The sequence below is a fragment of the Tiliqua scincoides genome, chromosome 10 (assembly GCF_035046505.1).
Source record: "Tiliqua scincoides isolate rTilSci1 chromosome 10, rTilSci1.hap2, whole genome shotgun sequence".
Taxonomy (NCBI): domain Eukaryota; kingdom Metazoa; phylum Chordata; class Lepidosauria; order Squamata; family Scincidae; genus Tiliqua; species Tiliqua scincoides.
The window spans coordinates 9395927-9419712 of NC_089830.1; the positions used below are offsets into that span (position 1 = coordinate 9395927).

Sequence of the window (23786 nt, forward strand, 5' to 3'; positions counted from 1 at the left end):
TGTGATCAAACTGTGGGTGTGCACCTGAGTTGGAGCCCAATCCTAGGCATGTCTACTCAGAAGTAAGTCTCATTAGAGTCAGTGGGACTTACTCCTAGGAAAGTGTGGATACACTTTTGCAGCCTAAGGGCCCAATAATCTTATCCAACTTTCCAGCACCTGTGCAGCTGCACCAGCACTGGGAAATTGGGTAGGATTGGGCCCTGAGAGCCCAAGCCTATGCATGCCTACTCAGAAGTCAGTTAAAGGGTCTATGCAGGCAATGGGGAAAATTCTTTATGCTGCACACAGACCCTGATGCAGGGTACATAATGGGCAAAATGCTAGCCTAGATTAGCTAGCCTAAAATTAGCCTAGCCTAATGCTTAAGCTTAAATCCTTGCTCATTTAGAGCCCAATCCAGTGCATATCTACTCAGATGTCCCATTACAGTCTATAATGGGGTTTACCCCAGGTGAGTGTGGATAGGATTGCAGCCTTACAGCCCAATCCTATCCACATTTTCCTGGGAGTAAACATTGACTCTAATGGGACTTACTTCTGCGTAGACATGCATAGGATTGGGCTGTTAGGCTACAATCCTATCCACACTAACCTGGGAGTAGACTTCATTGACCATAATGGGACTTACTTCTGAGTAGGCATGCATAGGCTTCGGCTCTTAGTTATTACTGCTTAGCCTGCCTCTCATGGCTATTGTGAGAATAAGGGCATAATCCTAACCCACTTTCCAGCACCGACATAAGGGCAATGCAGCGCCAAGGTAAGGGAACAATTATTCCCTTATTTTGAGGAGGCCTTCATGAGTGCCACCCAACTGCAGGATGCAGCACACGTCCCACTTCAATGCTGGAAAGCGGGTTAGGATTTGGGTGTAAGGTGTGGGATGGAGAGAGGAATGTCATCCTGTGCTGCTTGGAGGAGGTTGGATTTGAAAAAAAACTAATACATGAATAAAAAATGTGAGCAGTGGAGTTAATCAGCTTTTCTCAGAGGTGTGGGGTGATCAGAGGGCAGCATCCGCAGCCCTGCAATTTAAATTGCCAGCAACTAAAGGCCTGCCACAGTTGTAGCAAACCTCTCACCATCATAGAAATGAATTTGGGGCTGTCACTCTGTTTTTTTGTTTTTTTTTAATTTTGGCTCCAAAAACTCCAGTTAGAGCCAATTTCCCCTTGAATAAAGGGAAGCTGCCCTGAAGGTCCGAGTGGAGAACTTTGTGCATTTCCTTGTATGTATTTGAATGGGAGCTTCCAGGTTCACATCCATCTGCTTTTTCTTGGGCCTGCTGCTCTCCTAGTTTGTTATGGGGGGGAGGACTTGCTTGGAGGAGCTCTCAATTAGGCATTCGAGGCTTGTTCTCTGCTGAGAAATGTCACCAAGTATCTCTGCACCATCCTGTGGAGGTGGACCCAGCCTGGGAATTGCACTTCACTATCCCTGTGCATGTGGCTCTGGCTGGTAGCAGCAGAGAGATGAGCAGCCTCTGCCACCTCTTGTCTTGCCCAACCCTTGGCCAGGAGAGGGAAAAGTCCCTGAAGGGGGCAATCTTGGAAGGCAACAGGCTGGGGTGGGGAAGATCTCTGTGGAATAGAGGGACTGAGATGGGAGCTTGTGAACCAGCAAGCTCTTCAGAGCCCTAGCCCACCCCTCCATGCTTCCTCCTCTGCTCCATTCTCCTCTTCCTCATCAAATTCAGGGAGCAAGAGCGTGAGAAGCGTGATAGCATTTCACAGTTGCTGGAAGGGAGATAGCCTCAGGCACCAGGAGGCTGCCCCTGCCTTGACATCCATTTACTCTCAGAGCAACAGAGAAGACTTGCCAGGACCCCTACCCAATGCTTTGTCCCCTTCTCCAGGGGTCAGCTTCGTAACACTTGGGAGAACAGAGCAGGAAAACGGTCCCACTCAGATCTGGAGGTCAGTGGGTGCCCGTCTGGTGCTGTTGCCCCCACTGCTGCCACTGGCATTGCTGGCCATCGACACCTGCCGCAGAGGGGAGAGAGTCAGCAAAGGGCTGCCTTCTTCATCCTTCCTACTCTGCCTCCTCCTCCTGCTACTGTGTTTGGACTCTGGACTCTTCTCCTCTGCGGAGTCTGGAACATCAGGCCAGCTACTGAGTCTCTTATGCTCAGTCTTGAAAAGGGCTCTGGGCTTGCTTCTGCCCAGGGGGCTCTGCTGTCCAGGATGACTGCGTGTTGGAGGAGAATCTACTACGGATCCCCCTCCACTCTCGGCCCCAGTAGAGCAGGAGTCACCGGCCCCCTGTGGCCTTTGGGCACAGTTAACAGGCAGAGAGTTCCTCTCAGGGGACAGAGCCGACAACTCAGAAGGTCTCTCAGCCCACCTTGGCCAGGCCACGTTAGAAGTACCATCCACAAAAGCCTCTGAGCGACGGGGCTCCTTTTTCTTCTCCCCCTGGCTCTGAGGCACAGAGATCTTGGTTTCGAGGGCTTTGTTTAATCCTTCACTATTATTTGAACTGGTGTTCAGGGGGTAGCTGCCTGTCACTCCAGCAACTGGGACCTCCTCTTGTTCCTCATAACAACTGTAGTTGTTACTGTTCTCTGAATGGCTGTTGTGAACCAGGCAGAGCTGGTTCTCCATAAGCAAGTTGTATCCACTTGGAGCAGTAGGGAGGGTCTTCTGTGGCATGGCAGAGACCCCAATGCATGGGTGTACTATGACGGAGGTCATCTTGGATTTGTTGACACAGCAGGTGTCGTCACATTCTTCTTCATTGGCATCAGGCCCACACACCCCCTTCCTGATCTTCTTGAAACCCAGGTGGGCAATTTCAAGGACATTCAGGCACAGCGAAACCGTCGCAATCAATTGCATGAAGACAATGAATACCGTCTTCTCGGTGGGCCGTGATACAAAGCAGTCAACTACGTTGGGACAAGGATCTCTTTGGCACTTATAAAGAGGGTCGAGCTGAAAGCCGTACAGAAGGTACTGACCAATCATGAACCCAATTTCAAGGGCCGATCTCGTAAAAATGTGGATCACATAAGTGCAAAGCAAGGAGCCTTGGAGGGGGGCTTTGTTGAGCTTTTTATGCTCCAGGTGCCGGAGTTCCCTCTCGAGTCTTCGACGATCTTCCATCATTTCAAATCCTGCCACTTCCAGTTCGACCCTCACCTGTGCTTTTTTCTTCTGCCTCTCCTTTTCCAAAGTTCTCAGTCGATATAAGGCATGCCCCATGTACACCAAGGAAGGCGAGGAGACAAAAATCACTTGCAGAACCCAATATCGGATGAGAGAAATGGGGAAGGCGTGGTCGTAACAGACATTCCTGCACCCAGGTTGGTCTGTGTTGCATATGAATTCACTCTGCTCATCATTCCAGACATCTTCGGCGGCCACTCCGAGAACAAGCATCCGGAATATGAAGAGGATGGTCAACCAGATCTTGCCAATCATTGTGGAGTGAATATGGACTTCCTCCAAAATTCCTCCCAGGAAATTCCAATCTCCCATGGCTACTCTGCCATTTTAGCTCTAGAAGCCACAAAAGAAAAGAAAAAAACAACAGATGTGGTTAAATGGCTAGGCAGATAGATTTGGCAGATCGTACAGGGCAGGTCCTGCTACTAAAGAGAAAACTGCCTCTCATAACACAGTGACACGCTCAAAATAACCCCATTCCATTCTGCACTGGCAGCCACTGACTTCTGCAACTCAGGGCCCAATCCTGCCCAACTTTTCCCCCAATCCTGCCCAACTTTTCCAACACCGATGCAGCCCCAGGGTAAGGGAACAAATGTTCCCCTACCTTGAGGAGGCTTCTGTGACTGCCACCCACCACAGGATGCAGCACATGCCCCGTTAGCGTGGCTGCATCAAAGCTGGAAAGTTGGATAGAATTAGGCCCTTATCAAAGGGGATTTCTGGAGTCCATGGAGAAGCTTGTCCCAGGTTTCCCACTCTGCGGCCTCCCACTTTGCCTGCTCCCCTCTTCCTCCCTCTGTTTGAGATCAGTATAGTTTAAAAGTGCTAATACACAGGGAGGTGACATGGAATTTGCACATACAGTGCAACTGGGTTAAAATAATACCAAAAATCATATGAAACCCACAAACAGCTACCAGTAAAAGCTGATGCAGAAGCGTCAATAAAATACTCTATGCTAAAAGGTCTATTCAGTAAGGCCTTTTCTTGGTCTTCTCGGGGGTGTCACCGGCTCTATGGAATTCCCTCCCCTTCGGTTTAATAACTGCTCCCTCTTTAGCATGGCATGGTCTAAAAATGTTTATTTTTCAAGAAGCCTCCAGAATTTAGCATGGTGGTTTTACTGCTTGATACCTCCTGGTTTTATTATTTATTGATTATTGTGTTTTATTTGCTCTGCTTCTTCTGGTACATTTGTAATTTATTGCTTCTGGCTGTTTTTGACACGTGTATTTTTTTTGTATTTTACAGTTTTATTTTAGATGCACGTCTTTTTAATACAGTGGCATCCCTGGCGTTAGAGACAGGGGGCCACGTAGTACTGGGTGATGAGGCATTGTGTGGCATCCTGGAGCACTTGGAAAGCCTTCTGAGCTTCCGGAGGGCTCTGTAAACAGTACTTCCAGTTTTCCAGAGGTACTGTTTAAGGGCTGGAGGTTCAGAAGGCTTTCTGAGTGCTCCAGGATGCTGTGCAAGGTTCCAGGGTGCCCAGGTAAGTGGGGGGGGCAGCATCATGGGGGTCAGTCTGGGGGACACACACATTGAAAGGGTGTCAGCAGCCATTCATGAAACTATTGCACTGATTTAATGAGGAGGAGAGAAAAGAAAGTTTGCAGATGTCTCTCAATCACTTGGGCACTCAATCGTATGCTTCCCTGTGCTTGGAGGAACAGTGGCATCAAAACGCTACCGCTGTATCCCCTTGCCCCTCTCTCCCAAGGAAAGCCCCAGGTCCCACAATGGGGCTTCTCAAGTCCACCAGCTATTTTGCTGGCGCAGACTTGAGAACCTCTGAGTCAGGCTTTCCAGCCCAACACAGAGGTTAGGATCCAGTACAGGAGGCCTCTGCCAGCCCCACCTCCCTACTGCCCCAGCCCCTCCCCTCATTCCACCGCCCCCCACCCCAAAAGGCCACTGCCTGGTGGTCTTACCTTTCTCCAGCAACTGCACAGCATCCTCCTCCCGGCACTGGGCGCAGCACCAACGCTCCCTCCTCCTTGCGGTGCTGTAAGCATGCTTTACATTTATGACACCTACTGCCCACGCTGGAACTCAGCACCAGCACTGATGGCCCATAGCATTGAGCCCTAAGAGAGCAGAGACCACCAGAACATGAAGAGCCAGTGGCACCTGCCCCAACAGCCAGCACAGCAAGCCCTGGTAGTGCACTTTGAAAAAAGAAGATGCTGTGTACAGTATTGTAGATACAGGTTTTCATATTTTACATTTGTTACCAATGATGATGATAATGATTTAAAATATTTATGTATCGTTTTTCAACTACTAAGGGCTCAATCCTATCCAATTTTCCAGTGCTGGTGCTGTTGTGCCAGTGGGGTGTGAGCTGCATCCTGTGGTGGAGGGGCAATCACTGGGGCCTTCTTAAGGTAAGGGAACATGTTCTCCCTTACCATGGGGCTGCATTGTGGCTACACCAGAGCTGGAAAACCGATTAGGATTGGGCCCTAAGTTGTTCACAATTTTGTTTTCATCACAATAAATATTAAATATTTCAAGTATTAAAAATATTTAAAATATTTTAAAATTAATAATTAAAAATATTAAAAATATTAAATATTTCAACATAAGTATGTTTCTCCTTAAGTACTGACCTCCGGAACCTAATGTCTACTTAAATGCATTATAAATGGGGGGCTCAACTAAGGCTGCTTTGTGGGTTTTGTACACCAGCCCTGGAAAACTGGATAGGATTGGGCCCTTAAGAACATAAGAACAGCCCCACTGGATCAGGCCATAGGCCCATCTAGTCCAGCTTCCTGTATCTCACAGTGGCCTACCAAATGTCCCAGGGAACACACCAGATAACAAGAGACCTGCATCCTGGTGCCCTCCCTTGCATCTGGCATTCTGACATAACCCATTTCTAAAATCTGGAGGTTGCACATAGACATCATGGCTTATAACCCATCATGGATTTTTCCTCCAGAAACTTGTCCAATTCCCTTTTAAAGGCGTCCAGGCCAGATACCGTCACCACATCCTGTGGCAAGGAGTTCCACAGACCAACCACACGCTGAGTAAAGAAATATTTTCTTTTGTCTGTCCTAACTCTCTCAACACTCAATTTTAGTGGATGTCCCCTAATTCTGGTGTTATGTGAGAGTGTAAAGAGCATCTCTCTATCCACTTTATCCTTTCTGTGCATAATTTTGTATGTCTCAGTCACGTCCCCCCTCAGGCACCTCTTTTCTAGGCTGAAGAGGCCCAAATGCCGTAGCCTTTCCTCATAAGGAAGGTGCCCCAGCCCCATAATCATCTTAGTTGCTCTCTTTTGCACTACAAAAGTAGTTTCATTTCCACTACATTGTAGTTCCATTTCCACTAGTGTACATTTCCACTACATAGTGTACACTTGCATACATTTTCCACTACATAGTGTAGTGTACATTTCCACTACATTGTAGTTCCATTTCCACTACATCCTTTTTGAGATGTGGCGACCAGAACTGGACACAATACTCCAGGTGTGGCCTTACCATCGATTTGTACAATGGCATTGTATTAGCCGTTTTGTTCTCAATACCTTTTCTAATGATCCCAAGCATTAAATTGGTCTTCTTTACTGCCGCTGCACATTGGGTTGACACTTTCATCGACCTGTCCACCATCACCCCAAGATCTCTCTCCTGATCTGTCACAGACAGTTCAGAACCCATCAGCCTATATCTAAAGTTTTGATTTTTTGCTCCAATGTTTATGACCTTACACTTACTGACATTGAAGCGCATCTGCCATTTTGCTACCCATTCTGTCAATCTGGAGAAATCCTTCTGGAGCTCCTCACAATCACTTCTGGTCTTCACCACTTGGAAAAGTTTGGTGTCGTCTGCAAACTTTGCCACCTCACAGCTCAACCCTGTCTCCAGGTCATTTATGGTTGAAAAGCACCGGTCCCAGGACAGATCCTTGGGGCACACCGCTTTTCACCTCTCTCCATTGTGAAAATTGCCCATTGACACCCACTCTCTGTTTCCTGGTCTTCAACCAGTTCTCAATCCATGAGAGGACCTGTCCTCTAATTCCCTGACTGTGGAGTTTTTTTTAGTAGCCTTTGATGAGGGACCATGTCAAACGCCTTCTGAAAGTCCAGATATATAATGTCCATGGGTTCTCCCACATCCACATGCCTGTTGACCTTTTCAAAGAATTCTAAAAGGTTTGTGAGGCAAGACTTACCCTTACAGAAGCCATGCTGATTCTCCCTCTGCAAGGCTTGTTCGTCTATGTGTTTTGAGATTTTATCTTTGATGAGGCATTCTACCATCTTACCCGGTATAGATGTTAGGCTGACTGGCCTATAGTTTCCCGGTTCCCCCCTCTTTCCCTTTTTAAAGATAGGCATGACATTTGCTATCCTCCAATCTTCTGGCACCGTGGCCGTTTTGAGGGACAAGTTGCATATTTTAGTCAAGAGATCAGCAACTTCATTCTTCAATTCCTTAATAACTCTTGGGTGGATGCCATCTGGGCCCGGTGACTTACTGATCTTTAATTTATCAATCAGGCCCTTAGACTGTAATCCTACCTTACACCTCGGAAACAAACATCTCTATATAGTTCAGTCCTCTGGCCACTCTTTCCCCTCCCTCCTGCCCCAGTTAAGACTTTTAAAGTGGTTCCGCTTGGAGAAAGAGAACAGTTTAGCCCTCTCCTTTTCTAACCACTGTTGCACTTGCTTTCATTTGTGGACCTGTACAAAACCTGCACAAGGTCTGAGAAATTGCAACATAGGAAGAATTTGCCATGAGAACTCAGTTTTTCTAAGTATTGCTTACCAAGCTTAGGATTTCACAAGCTATTTTTGTTTGTCATCTCACCTGAGAACATGGAACCATGGGCACATACCTTCTGCAGCAAATGCAAGTCCCATCAGAGCCCCATGGATTCCTGCAGCCGCCTATGCTAGAGGCATCGGCACAAAACTGTGAGAACCAAGAGCAATCACAGCTGCAGCATTTGATGGAACGCGAGTGCAAAAATCAATCCTCCTGTCTATTTGCAGCTGCAGCTTGTTTTCTGAACTTAATTATGCGCCAAGCCATATCCAAGCATTTTTTTTTAAGAATTGAAGAGGTCAGCCTGTGTCACTATGCTTAGCTCCACGTTTGATCTTTTTTCATAATTGATCAGGATCCTTTGCCCTCCCCTTCAGTTCACTGTTGCTATATGCACTGGGTTTGCATTTTGCCAAATGCCCAATATGATCAGAGGGAGCGGGGAGGAGACTATCAGGGGCAACATATTAGCTCATTCCTTCCTGCAGTCCAAAGGGAAGCCTCCCTCAGTGCTCCACAGCACTAGTAGTCTTCATTCTTGTTCCATCTCCAGAGGCAAGCAAGGTAAATTTCCACCACCATCCACCCATCCACCATTTCTCAGTATGGTTTATATCAGTTGTTCCCAAACTTTTTAGCACCAGGGCCCACTTTTTAAAACGATACTCTGTTGGGACTCCTAGGTTTACCAGACTTCTGAAAAAGAAGATCTAGAACGAAACTATTTATTTATTTATTTGCAAGTAATGATAACCAGAAAAAAGACTCTCAGACGTTTATCCCCAAGAGCTGTTGGCATCCTTCAGTCTTGGAAGACTATGGTATCGCGCTCTGAATGGTGGTTCTGGAACAGAGTGTCCTCTCCAGTGCGTGAAGCCTGGGTAAAGTAGATATGGAGGATAGACTGTTTCCCATGCAGCAAATCCCCCCTCTCCATGTTGCTGAAATGGTCCAACGGAAAGGCAGAAGCCAATACAGTTGGTTCCAGCGGCGTCACAGGAGTTGCCAAAACGTGACTGTTCAGCCATGAACTGCCTCAGGGACTCCGGCTCCGGATTTTGCCTTGAGGTTGACTCCTGAAGCCTTTCCCATAACTGGATGTAGCCACAAGGCAGTGGAGGTCTGGGATAGGGTTGGGACCCCCCTATACTTACACATACTTGCAAACTGCAGAAGCTGAGCTTTTTGTAGGGTAATTGGCAGCTATGGGATCTGATTTTTGAATAGTTTCAGGGTTCGAGGCAATTAGTTATCTGATCTTTCTATCACCCTTTGGAGAGCCACCAAAAATAATATTGCAACCCACCAGTGGGTCCTGACCCACAGTTTGGGAACCACTGGTTTATAATCTTTTTAGGAGAGCCCTTGAAGAGGGAGGAAATGCTTTAAAGAATTAAGTCAGGATCTAATGGGAGTTATAGCAGGGGAACCTAGCAGGACAAACAGCCTTGGTTACTCCCTTGGCACCTTCCAATTCTCAGATCTCATCTGCACAAGACACAATTCTCATAGATCACCAGATAAACAGGCATTGATATGTTTCAAGTCTTGGTCTAGTAAGATATGCCCAAAAGTCTAAATTGGAACCTGGGCAAATTCCTAATAGCCCAAGCCTGGCTCCTGGTTTGCCTGCCCCTTTTCATACCATGGCAGTAGCTCAAGCAGCCCCACCAGGTGTCCACACCACAGGCCAAGAATTCCAAGAGTGGCCTGAGCATCAGAAAAGTTTTCTGCATGAGTGACTTTGGTGCAATAAATGCATATTTGTTTGCACAAGTCCATATATCTTGTGTCAAGTATCAATGTCTCTTACGTTTTCCCATGACTCCAAAGCTGATCTTTTATACATTTTCGCCACATACAATTTCATATGTATTACAGCCCAATCTAATGCTAGCCTTCCATTGACATATCTCATGCTCCATCAGTGTAAGCTCCATTCTGACAGCATGAGAGCTGTGCTGCTGTCATGCATTTTGGAGCCGCTGGCACAAATGGCTAGAGGACCTGTGCGTGCGCTGGTGGCTTCTGAACACCCCACCAGAACAGGTAAGGTGGTGCCGGGGGCTGTTTAGGGGCTGGAAAAGTTTTCATCCTTAAGATTCTGTGTTGTACTCCAATCATTCTTTTCAGTCTCAAATCAAAGTCTGGAAGATTATAACTGAATGCCCTGCCAAAATGTAAAACCAATTAGGAAGTTTACTTGCATCCAAGTCCAAGATCTTGGAAAACCTTATGGACAAGATAGGCACCATTATGAAATGCAAAAGCACTCAGAAAGTAGCACATTTACTAGAGAAGCAGTTTTCAACCAAGTGTGCCAAGGCCATGGGAGTTTGGGGTAGGGTCATATATTAGTAGGGCCATGGGGGGGGGGGTGAGCCCCACACTTGCAGTGTGGTATCAAAAAATTGATGGTGTGCCTTTAAAATGTTAGCATCTTCTATGTACGCTGTGAGATGAGAAAGGTTGAAAACTGCTGTAGTAGATAGAGTCTTTGTGATTCCGTCCCACCTTTGGTAACACACACCATACCAGAAACAATCAAAAGCAGCTTGTTGGGGCAATGCAGACATCTTGTTAAGGACAAGGGAGCAGTCAGATTGCAAAAGCTCCCAGCAACAGATCAATAGCCTCTGCCCTGGCACTGGGTAGCAATCAATCAACCATGTCCAATTTCAAAGTCAAATGAAACCTTGTTCCAATGCAATCAAATCATCCCTACCAATATTAGTTTCTCCTTTCCCATGTTCCTGCCAGCAACTTTCCCTCATTATTTAAATGAAATTTTAATTCAGCATTCATTGTCTGACTAAGGTAGTCATCCTCCCCTGGATTGGCCTGCAGGTTGAAAGCTTTGGCCAAATTGTTTATTGTTTTTAACCTCCTACTTTTGTATCACTGCTGGAAAAGGTGTTCGGTGTTGGAAAGAGGTTTCTACAAGGGTTTGTTAGAGGAATTATTAATGCATGTCATCACAATTATTTGTCTTGAACTGCCAAGAAAAATTGCATTAAAACAATGGTTCCCAAGCTGTGGGTCACAACCCACTGGTGCAAGCATGTGTAAATATGGGGAGATAAATGTCTGAGGGTCTTTCTTCTGGTTATTATTATTTATAAATAAATAAGAGCACAATCCTAACCCATTTTCCAGCACCGACATAAGGGCAATGCAGCTCCTAGGTAAGGAAACAAATATTCCCTTACTTTGAGGAGGCCTCCGTGAATGCCCCCCAACTGCAGGATTCAGCAGACGTCCCATGAGCACAGCAATGCCAGTGCTGGAAAGTGGGTTAGGATTTGGGCCTAAATTAAACAAATAAATAAAATATTATTTCTTTCTAGATCTCCTTTTTTTTAATAAGTCTGGTAAACCTAGGTGGGTTCTGATAGAGTGTAATTTTAAAAAGATATATAGGTTTAAAATAAAAGGTTTAAGATAAAAGGTAAGGTGCTTACAATGTTTGCTTAAAAAGCATGGAAATTGAATGTTTTACAATGTTTGCTTAAAAAGCATGGAAATTGAATGTTAAGCTGGTCACCTTAAATGTCTGCACCGTGAAAGCAGCTGAGACTTTGTGCAGTTTCATATAGTAGGATGGCTTTGCAAATTAGATTCCATGCACCAACACTTTGCTGTAGTCTGTCAATCTGAGGTACGGCTGAGAAGGGAAGCTTCCAGGTGGAAATTTACCAGGTGCACCTTACCCAATCACTTGCTAAAGATGCACATGATGGATTTCTGCCTGGTACTTGTGTCATTCACAGCATCCAACAGGGCTGCTAAGAGAATATGTCCTCAATACCACCCAATAGGTCTGCATCCTCACAACGTTCAGTTGTGGTCCTTAAAGAACACACACTAAATTTTATGGACACATTCAGCCCTGGAAAGGTTTCCAGACCGACACCACTTGCTCATCACTCGGCCAAAAATTTCAGCAGCAGCAGGATGAATTGCGTAGAACAACTCTTTGATTTCTTCAGAGCATTTAAGAGGTCCTTCTTTCAGACCTGAAAAATTCTTTCCACTCTATGTAAAACACCATGTACTAATACATGAACAAAGTGAAAATCAGAGGTCAATTTTCAAACTGCTTATCCTGACAATTTCTCAATAGGTCTGCATTAAATTTGGAGAAATGACAGTCCCCTTCATGACACTGTTCCAAATGTCAACTGGATTTGGACAAATAATCTGGATATCATGATCAATAGAATTTACAACAGTGGAATGCCGTTTTCACGTTTACACGGTTACCTGTGTAACCACTTCCAGGCTGGAACGTGGGGGGGGGCAGCAAGCTTAACTTGCTAAGTCCAGTCGCTAGTCATTAAGGACACTATGAGGTGGCCTCTGCTCTCCCTAGTCACAGATGAAAGCCCAGCAGCCCAATAGCAAACATCTTCAGTGCTTATTAGCCATGAAAAATCAACTGAGCTGTGTCTATGCCTAGAAGTTTTTCTGCATAAATGGAATAGGGCAGAAGGCTCAAAGGAAAGCTCTACTAAGAACACACAGGGCTGCCATCTTCTCTTCCTTCTGGTTCTGTCGAAGGGATATTTGTAAATCACTGTCCTTGCCCTCTGTAGAACTGGCTGTTGGGAAGCCCTGTTTTAATTATATACTGTCTTCTCAATAGATTCAAGGTGTTCAATGACATCAGTAGGGTTTGCATCACCCAGTATGGGAGGCCACCGCTATGTTGGACTTCCTCCCATGCAGTGGGCGGGGGCAACTCTCTGGGCAGTGGGCATGGTGATTCTCCATCACCCTGCTCCTGCTGATTGTTTTGGCTATAACTTTTAATAGAATAGAGATATTTCAACATGGTTTTTTTAAAAAATTGTATTTTGCATGTAATTACACATTGATTGATATATAACAGGGGCACCCAAATCCCAGCCCTGGGGCCATTTGCAGCCCTTGAGGACTCCCAATCTGGCCCACTGAGAGCCCCCAGTCTCCAATGAGCTCTGGCCCTCCGGAGACTTGCTGGAGCCTGCACTGGCCCGACGCAACTGCTCTCAGTGCGATGGCCAACTGTTCGATCTCTTGTGTGAGCTGCAGACCAAAGGCTCTGTTACCAAAAGGGCTGTTTTGTTTAGGGGAATTATTACACTGCCCTTATTGGAACATTAGGATCGTAGGTTGGATAACAAGACGGTGTAATGCAGATAAATTCCCTTTGGCTTAAAGAGGAGACTGAGAGAAAGATAACTTTCAGTAAAAGATTATGGTTAATAAACAAAAGAACAAAGGTAAAAATAATGCACATGGAGAAATATATTTCTTGGTACCTAGCCTTCATGGTGGTTGCGTGTGAAGAGTATTTGGTGCATCGAGGAAAACAGATAAGGAAGGGGGTTGTAGGGAAGGCTTTAGGGGTCCCTGCTCTGCGAACCCCAGCAGCTAACTAAAGATGGGAAGAGAAGGGGAGAAAAAAGGGGAGGGGGAAGAAGGGAAAGAGTTCCAGGCGCAAGACAGTTACCTGTCCTGTAGAGCCAATTGGGGGGGAGGGGGGGTCCTGTGGAGAGGACCCTCTGACACAAAACAAATGTGTTGGGCCTTGGAGAGAGAGAAAGTGTGAGAGGAAGCCCTCTCTTATAAGTGGTTGGGAGACAGACTGAGCTGGAAGGTAGCTTGATTGCTAACACAAAGCTGGGTGCTTGGAGTAATGCTTACACATTTGAATGGGGATCAGGATGTACCTATCAGTTATTAGCAAAATTCAATCAGAGGGTCAATGACTGGCTTCCTAGAAGGGGGAACTTAACAAAGACTGTGTGGGGGAAAAAATACAGGATGTAGGTACAATACAATGAATCAGAAATAGAATTTCAACACCAAAATCCTTGAAGGCAGTTCAAGTTTGCATACAGTAATGTAGGAAATGCTTAAACAGAGATTGGATGAAAACACAAGATTTCCTTGCATAATATGTGACTATTGGGGGGGGGGGGGTGTAACCATCAGCTTGTGGCTTGACCAAAGTCCTGGAAATGTGGCCTGTATGCTGGGAGATGCTTGCATGATATTATAGTCCATAATAGCATAACCAGATATAGAGAGAGAAAATCACAGCTAAAAGGCAAAAAGGGTTTTTTTCACATAATAGCTCCCTCCACTGCTTGCTGTTTCACATCTGTGATGCAGAAGTGGCAGCAAAGGAAAGGCCGGTCTTGCTTTGTGCAAGGCCTTTTACAGGCCATGAGCTATTGCAAGACCTTCATTCATTCATATATGTTTCATCTCTAATGTATTCATTTATGTAAATTTATTCAAATTTGAAATGTAAATCAACTCATTTTTTCTTCCCGGCCCCCGACAGAGTGTCAGAGGGATCATGTGGCCCTCCTTCCAAAAAGTTTGGACACCCCTGATATATAACATGATGATATTATTTGAAAATGCCAAGATTTTAAAAATTTTGGCCAGTAGTGGTATCGCACCCCCCCCCCATGCACATCACCAGTGCGGCCTGCACCCACTGCACCCCCATAGCAAAGCCACTGGGTTCAGACGGCAGGCTGAACATAAATCCATTTTTCAACAGGATTTTTACAAGCATGATTCCATCAGACAATTTCACAGAACCTCAATTTCTCCAGGTGTTTCCTTTCATACTGCAACGGTCATCCTGGCTGCCAACTCTTGCGCTTTTCAAGCTCTCACAGGCAGCTGCCATCCAAGCTTAAGACTGATGTCTCAAGGATGTCATTCATTCTTGCCAGCTCCTTACTCTGCTCCTCCACACAGATCTGTGGCCTCCCAGTCTCCTTTCCAGCAGCTGGTCTTGCTTAGCTTTTTCAAGGCAAGGCTACCAGACCACACCTCCTTTTTTAATTACCATGCACTGTTCCAAGCCACAGGAACACCACAACTGTTGAACCTTTATTTTTGGTACCTAAAATAAAACTTTCCAGCCTGCATAGTAGGCTCATGTTTCCCCTCTGTCTTTCTCAACAGCCACATCCTTTCAACAAAAGTGATACCCTTAACACTGGGTCTGAGCTACAGAAGAGTCAGCATGCTTCCTGTTATATAGCGGGTCCATGCAAATACAGGAAGGCATAGAGATAACAGCTCAATATGTTTATTCCATCTTCAGAACCTGGCAATGCAACACAAGGCAAACACCCTTGGCTTTTATAGCCTTTAGCTCTGCCCAGACTCCCCATGATTGGTGCAGTTGAAACCTTAACTAGAGTGCCAATCGGATGGTAGGATTTCGATCCATCACCATAAGTCTGGGCCAATCAGTTATGCAGGATTTCAATCCTGCATAACTTACATACATAACACTTCGCCAAATGCATCAGCTGCAGTTGCAACTCTAGGTGAATTCTAGTCACTAGTTACAAAACCCTATTCACAGAAAGATCTGCCAACGTCAAGCATTTTTATTTTAAACATTGCAAGTGCGATACCCAAAGATTTATGCTTAATTTACATGCCTTGATTTTGATCATCTGGTGGATTTTGATCATCTGGTGGATTTTGATCATCTGATCTTCCCTGGCAACTGAAATAGTAAGTCCCCACCAAATTCTGTTTGTGCTTTGGGTGATTCAGCTACCAACATGGCCTCAAAAGAAGGGGGGAAACCACCTCTTTTCCGTTTTGCCCTGTGTTTTCCTGCTGGCTGTATAAAGATTAAAGAACAGGGCATTTCGGCTCTTACTTGGAACATTTGAGTTACATCTTAAAAGCCTGAAGCCATCCAGAATCTGCTTTTCACAGGTCCAGAAGATAGCCAAGGAGATTTGGAGCACAGGTTAGGAAAAATAAGTTTTAATGGTGTACAGAAGTAAGAGAGAGCTTAAATACACAAAATATAATAGGGAAAAGAAAACATTGGAATCAGGAACAAGCACTTCGTGCAATGTTCCTTCAGCTTACTTGGGTATCAAAGTAGCCTTCAATGTGTCAAGTTCCAGGGCACACCTGCTTAATTCCTTCTCCACTGATGAAATCCAAGAGTGTTTCTGGGAGTTATATACCTATACCCAGATAAACTGCTGGAAGTTTGGTTTCTAATGGAAAAGACTTAGGGCCCAATCCTATCCAATTTTCCAGCACCAGTGCAGCCACAATGCAGCCCTGAGGTAAGGGAACAAATGTTCCCATACCTTGAGGAGGCCTCCATGACTGCCTCCCCATCACAGGATGCAGTGCACACCCCATTGGTACAGCACCACCAGCACTAGAAAATTGGATAGGATTGGAACTTTACAATGCAATCCTAGCTCACCCCTGAGCCAGCGCAGGTCCCTTGTGCTGGCTCCCAAGTGTAGCAAATGGGCCACAAAGCATGTCTGCAGCTACTCGGGAGCAGGCTAAGCCAGAGCAAGGATGTGCGTTGGCCTAGTAGTTCCAGATCCACACCCAGACATAATACATTTGTGCAGGCCTGGACAGGTTGGCGCAGGGGTTGAGAGAGAGAGAGTAGCGGGAGGGCAGAATTGAGGCAGGGAGGGGACATTTTTGCATGGGGGAGGGCAGACTGGGAGTGGATTGGGCCCAGGAGAGAGGTGGGACTGGCCACAGCAGCGCATGTTGGGTCCTAACCCCCTTCCCCACCAGCATTACACAGGCTGCTGTGATTTGCACCACAAAATCGTGGGTGCAGATCCAAGTAGCCTCATAGGGCAGGTTGGCTTGTGACAGGGGGTAAGGGGACAAAAATCTCCTTACTCCAAGTTGCTCCCCTTACTCCCCTTACTCCAAGTTGCACTCCAGGCTGCACCAACCTTGCGCTGGATACAGCACAGGTAACTCTGGATTACGTTAGGATTACGCCCTTATACTCTCTCTCTCTCTCACACACACACACACACACACATTGTTGTCTTTCCTTATCTAAACTATGTAGTAAAGATAAGCATGGAGCTGTTTCCAGCCCACATTATGGAAAAACACAAGTCTGAGCCTACTGTTCTCAGGCCTTGCAAATAAGCAGGCCAACTGGTGAAGTCCATCTAACTCTGGCTTTGCTAAGGAGGCAAGCCAGACAAATTGTGAACAGTCACTAGCTTCTGGTATTTACAGTGGTCTTCTGGTACACATCCACTACACAGTAAACTCCTAAGCAGGTTTACTCAGACCCATTGAGTTCAATTCTCCCCCTGCCCCCGCAACAATACTTCACAGTTGTGAATAGGTTTATGGTGTTGCTCTTTACTTTTCTTATCCTGTATGTGTTATATATGCCAATAAGGGATTCTGACTTCACTGACTGAGCTGGACAATACATAACACATGTCGTTCCCCCCTCCCCCAAGTGGGCAAAGCATTTCACATATACTATCTTACAACAACCCTGGAAAACTGGCAAATACTGTGGGGTAAGCAACTTGCCTAAGGGCACTGAGGACGCAAGAGGCTTGCGCTGTATTCAGCGCAGGATAGGGGCCCAAAGTGGCTCAGCCAGAGTTAAGGGGAAACTTTTCTCCTTACCTCCGGGTAAGGCACGCTGGCAACTGTGGGTCTCCTTGGGAGTGGAGGGAAGGGAGCGGAGTGGCTTGAAACTGCTTTGAACTCCCCAGGAACAGGGGTTGGGATCTGGCATAACTGCTGCATTCCAGCCCCACCTTCTGCTCCCCACCCATCCACCCCCGGGGCAGCCCAACACCCACCCCAGAACATCTCCCTCCCGCCTCCTCCCTGCCCAGCCCAGAGCCTTACATCGGCCCAGTTGGGCCGACACAAGGCTTGCAGCACAAGCTGCCACGGAGGCTGGATTCAGCCTCTGTGCACTGGCACAGCTTGCTCGTGAGGAGGTGCAAACGTGCTTTACAGCACATTTGCAATTCTCCTGGGCACTTACACCAACCCAAGGGCACTTCTGGATTGCACCCTGAGTGAGTCAATGGCAGAGTCAATGTCAGTAAGTGTAAAGTCATGCACATTGGGGCAAAAAATCAAAACTTCACATATAGGCTGATGGGTTCTGAGCTGTCTGTGACAGATCAGGAGAGAGATCTTGGGGTGGTGGTGGACAGGTCGATGAAACTGTCGACCCAATGTGCGGCGGCAGTTAAGAAGGCCAATTCTATGCTTGGGATCATTAGAAAAGGTATTGAGAACAAAACGGCTAATATTATAATGCCGTTGTACAAATTGATGTTAAGGCCACACCTGGAGTATTGTGTCCAGTTCTGGTCGCTGCATCTCAAAAAAGACATAGTGGAAATGGAAAAGGTGCAAAAGAGAGCGACTAAGATGATTACTGGGCTGGGGCACCTTCCTTACGAGGAAAGGCTACGGCATTTGGGCCTCTTCAGCCTAGAAAAGAGGCACCTGAGGGGGGACATGATTGAGACATACAAAATTATGCAGGGGATGGACAGAGTGGATAGAGAGATGCTCTTTACACTCTCACATAACACCAGAACCAGGGGACATCCACTAAAATTGAGTGTTGGGAGAGTTAGGACAGACAAAAGAAAATATTTCTTTACTCAGCGTGTGGTCGGTCTGTGGAACTCCTTGCCACAGGATGTGGTGATGGCGACTGGCTTGGACGCCTTTAAAAGGGGATTGGACAAGTTTCTGGAGGAAAAATCCATTACGGGGTACAAGCCATGATGTGTATGCGCAACCTCCTGATTTTAGAAATGGGCTATGTCAGAAGGCCAGATGCAAGGGAGGGTACCAAGAAGAGGTCTCTTGTTATCTGGTGTGCTCCCTGGGGCATTTGGTGGTCCACTGTGAGATACAGGAAGCTGGACTAGATGGGCCTATGGCCTGATCCAGTGGGGCTGTTCTTATGTTAGAGGCAAGGTTCAAATCTCAAAAATCCCAGACCATGGCTCTTGACCACTATTCTACAACAGCACTTTGAATACAATACTTATTATAATATTTGTATTCCACTTTTCACTTAACGCAGTCCCAAGGCAGATAACATGATTAAAAACATAAAGCTATCTAATGCATCGAAAATTTAAAGAGATTGAGAAGAAATCCAACCGCAACGCCCTTCCTTCCTTAAAGTTCAAGAGTCCGGCAAAACAAGCAGATTTCAAATACAGCAAATCCTCACTTAAAGTTGTTTTGTTATAAATTTTGAGAAAAAATAGTTGATTCCTGGTAAGGGCAACTGCCTGTGTGGAGTTTGTATGTTCTCCCCAATTCTTTGTGCGTTTTCTCTGGCCTCAAAAGCTCACATTTATTTCAATGTTAGATAAGAACATAAGAAGAACAGTTCCAGTTCAGGCGAAAGGCCCATCTAGTCCAGCTTCCTGGATCTCACAGTGCCCACCAGATGCCTCAGGAAGCACCCAAGACAACAAGAGACCTGCAACCTGGTGTCCTCCCTTGCATCTGGCAATCTGAGGTTACCTACTTCTGAAATCAGAAGGTTGCGTATACCCATCACAGCTTGTAACCTGTGTTGAACTTTTTCTCCAGAAATTTGTCCAATCCCCTTTTAAAGGCATCTAGTTTAGATGCCCTCACCACATCCTGTGGCAAGGAGTTTCACAGGCTAATTATATGCTGACTAAAGAAATATATTCTTTGTGTTTGGGGTCTTTATTTATAAGTCTGGTAATGTTTTTATGACCAGAAATATACTGTAGGAACTTAACTCTGGTTTACATATATCAGTTATTAGCCTACAGTAAAACTGGTTTTGTTTCAAGTCATTACGCTTAAAGTTGCAGTTTCCACGAACCTCTCAGCAACTTTAAGTGAGGGCTGGCTGTACTTCCCTAAAAGCAGCAAGTGTACCCAGGACTGCAGCCCAAGTTATTTGAACTGCCCCATATGAATGCAGACAGAGAAGTCAAGTACAGCATAGAGGTCTCTTTTACTACAGTTCTGAGAACTGTTGGAGACCTTTGTGCCTATCCTTGCACAAATCAGACCTGCTCGGCAAGCAGGCAGCGTCTCCTTTCGTAGCTCAGGGGTGCTGATAAGCCAGTTCCTTGTTCTGTAGCCTCAGCTTGTTTCTCAGAATCATAGAATCATAAAGTTGGAAGGGGCCTAATAGGTCATCTAGTCCAACCCCCTGCCGCTTCTCATAACCACACAGAACCTTCCACTAAGACATTCTTGAGCTGAAAGTGACATGAGAATCTATTGTTGCAAGCAAAGAACAGACATCTCCCATTGTTTATTGCAGTATTCAACCTGTGAACCTTCAACCCAATGGTGTTTCAAAGCCTCATTGGGGGGAGTAGCATCAGCCTTTCAAAGCCTGTGAAAGAGAGGGCTTGGATCCGATCCAATCCAATCATGGTCCTACCTCACCAAAACTCTTGATATAATCCTGCAGAGCCTCTTCTCACCATCTTGCCCCACAGCTCTTAAGGTCAGCCCTGCTCAGGCCATGATCTCAGAAGGTTGTTGTGAAGAAATTGGGGGGGGGGCAGCAATGGTTGGGCAGATTGGGTCCTGGAAGGTTCCGGTCTCATACTGGGAGGGGAGGTTGCATGAAAAAGGTTGAAGACTATTGGCTTATGGAATCAAAACAATGCATTATTCAATCCCTCTTTCAGCCTTTAAGATGGGCATTTACTTTCAAATAATCATGTCATGCCACCATTTACTATTCCTCAATAATGGCCATGTCTCGCTCTACCAGGAAGTAGCCATTTGCATCCAGGCAGAAATCAACATATTGTATATCATACCTCATTCTCTCTTCTGAAAAGCTTTATTCAGAATGAGTATTTGAAGGGGCATAAGCAAGAACTAATGTATCTGCATTATATCCTAGGACAAGACTCATTTCGGCAGCGCACTCTTACCTTGCGCTGGAACAGGCAGGCCAGGAGGCCTGCACTGTATCCAGTGCAAGATTGGGGCCAGAAGTGGCTCAGCCAGAGGCAAGCAGAAGCTGTTCCCCTTACCCCCCAGGCAAGACACTACGGCCCCAATGGGTCTCCTTGGACTTGCATCACCTCAGGAGGTGATACAAGTCAGAGGAGAACAGAGCGACTTCATGCTGCTCCATGCTGCTTGTGGAATGGGGTTGGGATCTGGCATAACAGCCAGGTTCAAGCTCTCTGTCTAACCGCCCTCTGCCTGCCCTCCCCCCGCCCTGAAACGTCTCCCTCCCACCTCTTCCCCACCCTCTCCAGACCCCTGCGTCAGTTGAGCTTGGTGGACACAACCCCCCCTCCCCAGGTCAGCGTGGAGACTGGATGCAGCCTCCGTGGGCCAGTGCACATCCCTGTGCCGGTCCAGCCAACTCTTGAGGAGGTGCAAGTGTGCTTTACAGCACATTTGAGACCCTCCTGGGCTGGTGAAGGAACTTGCTCCAGCCTAGGGTGCAGATAGGGTGCTAGATTAATTGATCTAGCCCACACAACCTGCAAAGGCGGATGTAGGAAAATGTTAACAATTCTGTAAGCTATTTAAGGACTTCTATCCTGTCTTTCCTCCTAAAATATAAGGTGCTTATAATAATAATAATAATAATAATACAGGTATTTCTATACCGCCTTTCTTGGTCCTCAGATTTCTCCTTAGACTTTATTCAAGGCGGTTTACATAGGCAGGCAAGTTAAATCCCCATAGGGATTTTTACAATTTTGAAAGAAGGTTTCTATCTTTCAAGAAACCACAACATTCAGATGTTTCTTTCTTGATCTGGTCGCACATTCTGGCTTCCATCCTCTCACGCTCAGAGCAGATGGAATAGCTCAGCTCAGCTTGTCAGCTGCTTCAAGGTCGCACGGTGCCGGTGGCCTCGAACTGGCGACCTTTGGATGTTATCTTCAGGCAAATGGAGGCTCAACCCTCTAGACCAGACCTCCTGCTTACAAAACAAAAGAGTAGCAGCAGGATAAGTGGTGCTGCTGGGGAGGTGTGGGCTGTACCTGGTGACACGCACTGGGGGGGTGACACCACTACTGGCCAAAATTTTTAAAATCTTGGTGTTTTTGAAAATTACCATCATGTTATATATCGTTTGATGCATAATTTCATGCAAAATGCAATGAAACACCACATTTAAATATATTCTATCAAAGGTTATAGCCAAAAAACCAGAGGGGGTGTGGCAATGGTGCGTCACCACATTCACTGCTCAGAGCATGTCAGAGCGCTGACACGATGCCCTACCACACTGGGTAGCGCAAAACCCTGAGAATGCTACTGAGCAGGATATCAATAATAATATACCAAGAATATAGCAGCATCTCAAAAATTACCAGGCACAAGAAGTTTTGAAATAATAGCCAGAAATTTAAAGAAAAAATGCAAATGTAACAAATATATTCAAAAGGAAAAGCAAAACAAAAAACTGTTGAGATTCTGCTGAAAGAATTGCAGTTCTTAATTCTAGTACGAGGGAGTTCCATAGTAATGGTGCTGCTACAAAGAATATCTTGCTTTCATCACTGCTAGCCTGACTTCTGCCAGGTTGGTACATGCAATAGTACTCCCTCAGCTTACCTTGAAATGGGGGGGGGGGGGGGAGAGAGAGAGAGAGAATCCATGCAATTCTCAGATTTGTAGTCAGGCTGCTAATTTTTTTTTTATTGCCTCCAGATTGTATGAAGCTGTAATAGTATGCATAAGAAACATCACATCTGAGATTTTTTTTAACACTTTTAAAACCTGCTTGAAAAACTAGCCACTTTAACAAATGGGCATCTGTGAAAAGCACTTGCCAATGCAGGTTCCATGGAGCTCAAAATCCTGATTAAAAAGGTACACCTACTAAAAAAAAAAAAACCTGCTTAAAGGTAAACCTGTTATGCTTTAGACCAGGCCCTTTGCCAATGCAGTTTTGCTGGGGGCCATAGAAAACTAGCAAGTAAAAGCTCTAGTATACCAGTTAATAGCTTTTGGGTGTCTGCACACAGGCAGTGCTATGTACGCATGCCACACCTTGTACCAAATCAACCCTGAAACAGAGTTTAATTCTTCCCAACAATAATCCCGTGATTGGCAGGTGTTAGAGGGACAAATAGGCAGCTTGAGCAGCAATGAGACATACACCTTGAGCTGAGAGCCACTGGCCTTAGGCTGGAACATCACATCAGCTGAAGAGTAATTAGAGGGTTCAGCACTGGCCTGGCAGAACATACAAACCATGGAAAGCTACAAAGTTTATCTGAAGGATGTATATCCTACCTCTGAACCAAACAATCCTCAGGAGAATGAATGCAGCAATATTTTAAATACTGTTACCGCCATCAGCCTTAGCACTCTGGCTGATGATAGAGGGTGTTTTCCTTTAGAGAAGGAGTCCTCAAGACAGGGCCAGCTCATCCATAAGGCTAGCTGAAGATTGGCAGGGGGATGCACCTCTGTCCCTCCCTGCTTGCCTCCACTGGGAGGAACAGAAGCTGGTACATCACTTGGTAATGATCGAGGGAGGAATCTAACACATTGCCTCACATGCCAGGTGGTCTAAGGCGAGTCCTACCCCAGACAACTGACCATTGGATGTTTCAGGGAGGGGAAAGGAAGCAATGCAGTCATTCAACATCAAGGCTTTGGTAATATTAATAGTTGCCTACATGAGAGTGTTTGTAGGTGTGTCACAGTGGGGGTTTGCCTGCTGTGCCTCTGTAAGGGTCCTGTGGCTTGACTGCTTCCCTGAACGAATTTGCTCCCCCTCCAAAGATGATGTGTATTGGGTTTTCCTTTGCTCTGCTTTATGTCTTCAATGTTTTGGGTTTTAATGTTAAAACATTAATGTTTTAATGCTCAGTTTTGAGGTTTCTACTGTTCATTGTTGTGATATACAGCATTGTACTTTTACTATTTGTGAGCCACCTTGGGCATTTGCTTCAGCATGGGAAAGGCAGGATATAAATTCTTCAAATAAAATATATCATAGCACCACCAG

At 45.8% G+C, this 23786-nt stretch overlaps 1 protein-coding gene across 1 annotated transcript; it reads right to left on the reverse strand.

The window, feature by feature from the left end:
* Positions 1-1907: 1907 nt before the first annotated feature.
* On the reverse strand, positions 1908-3482 carry GJA9 (gap junction protein alpha 9). Its single transcript, XM_066638762.1, has one exon. The coding sequence runs from the start codon at positions 3480-3482 to the stop codon at positions 1908-1910; it is 1575 nt and encodes a 524-aa protein (XP_066494859.1).
* Positions 3483-23786: the final 20304 nt, after the last annotated feature.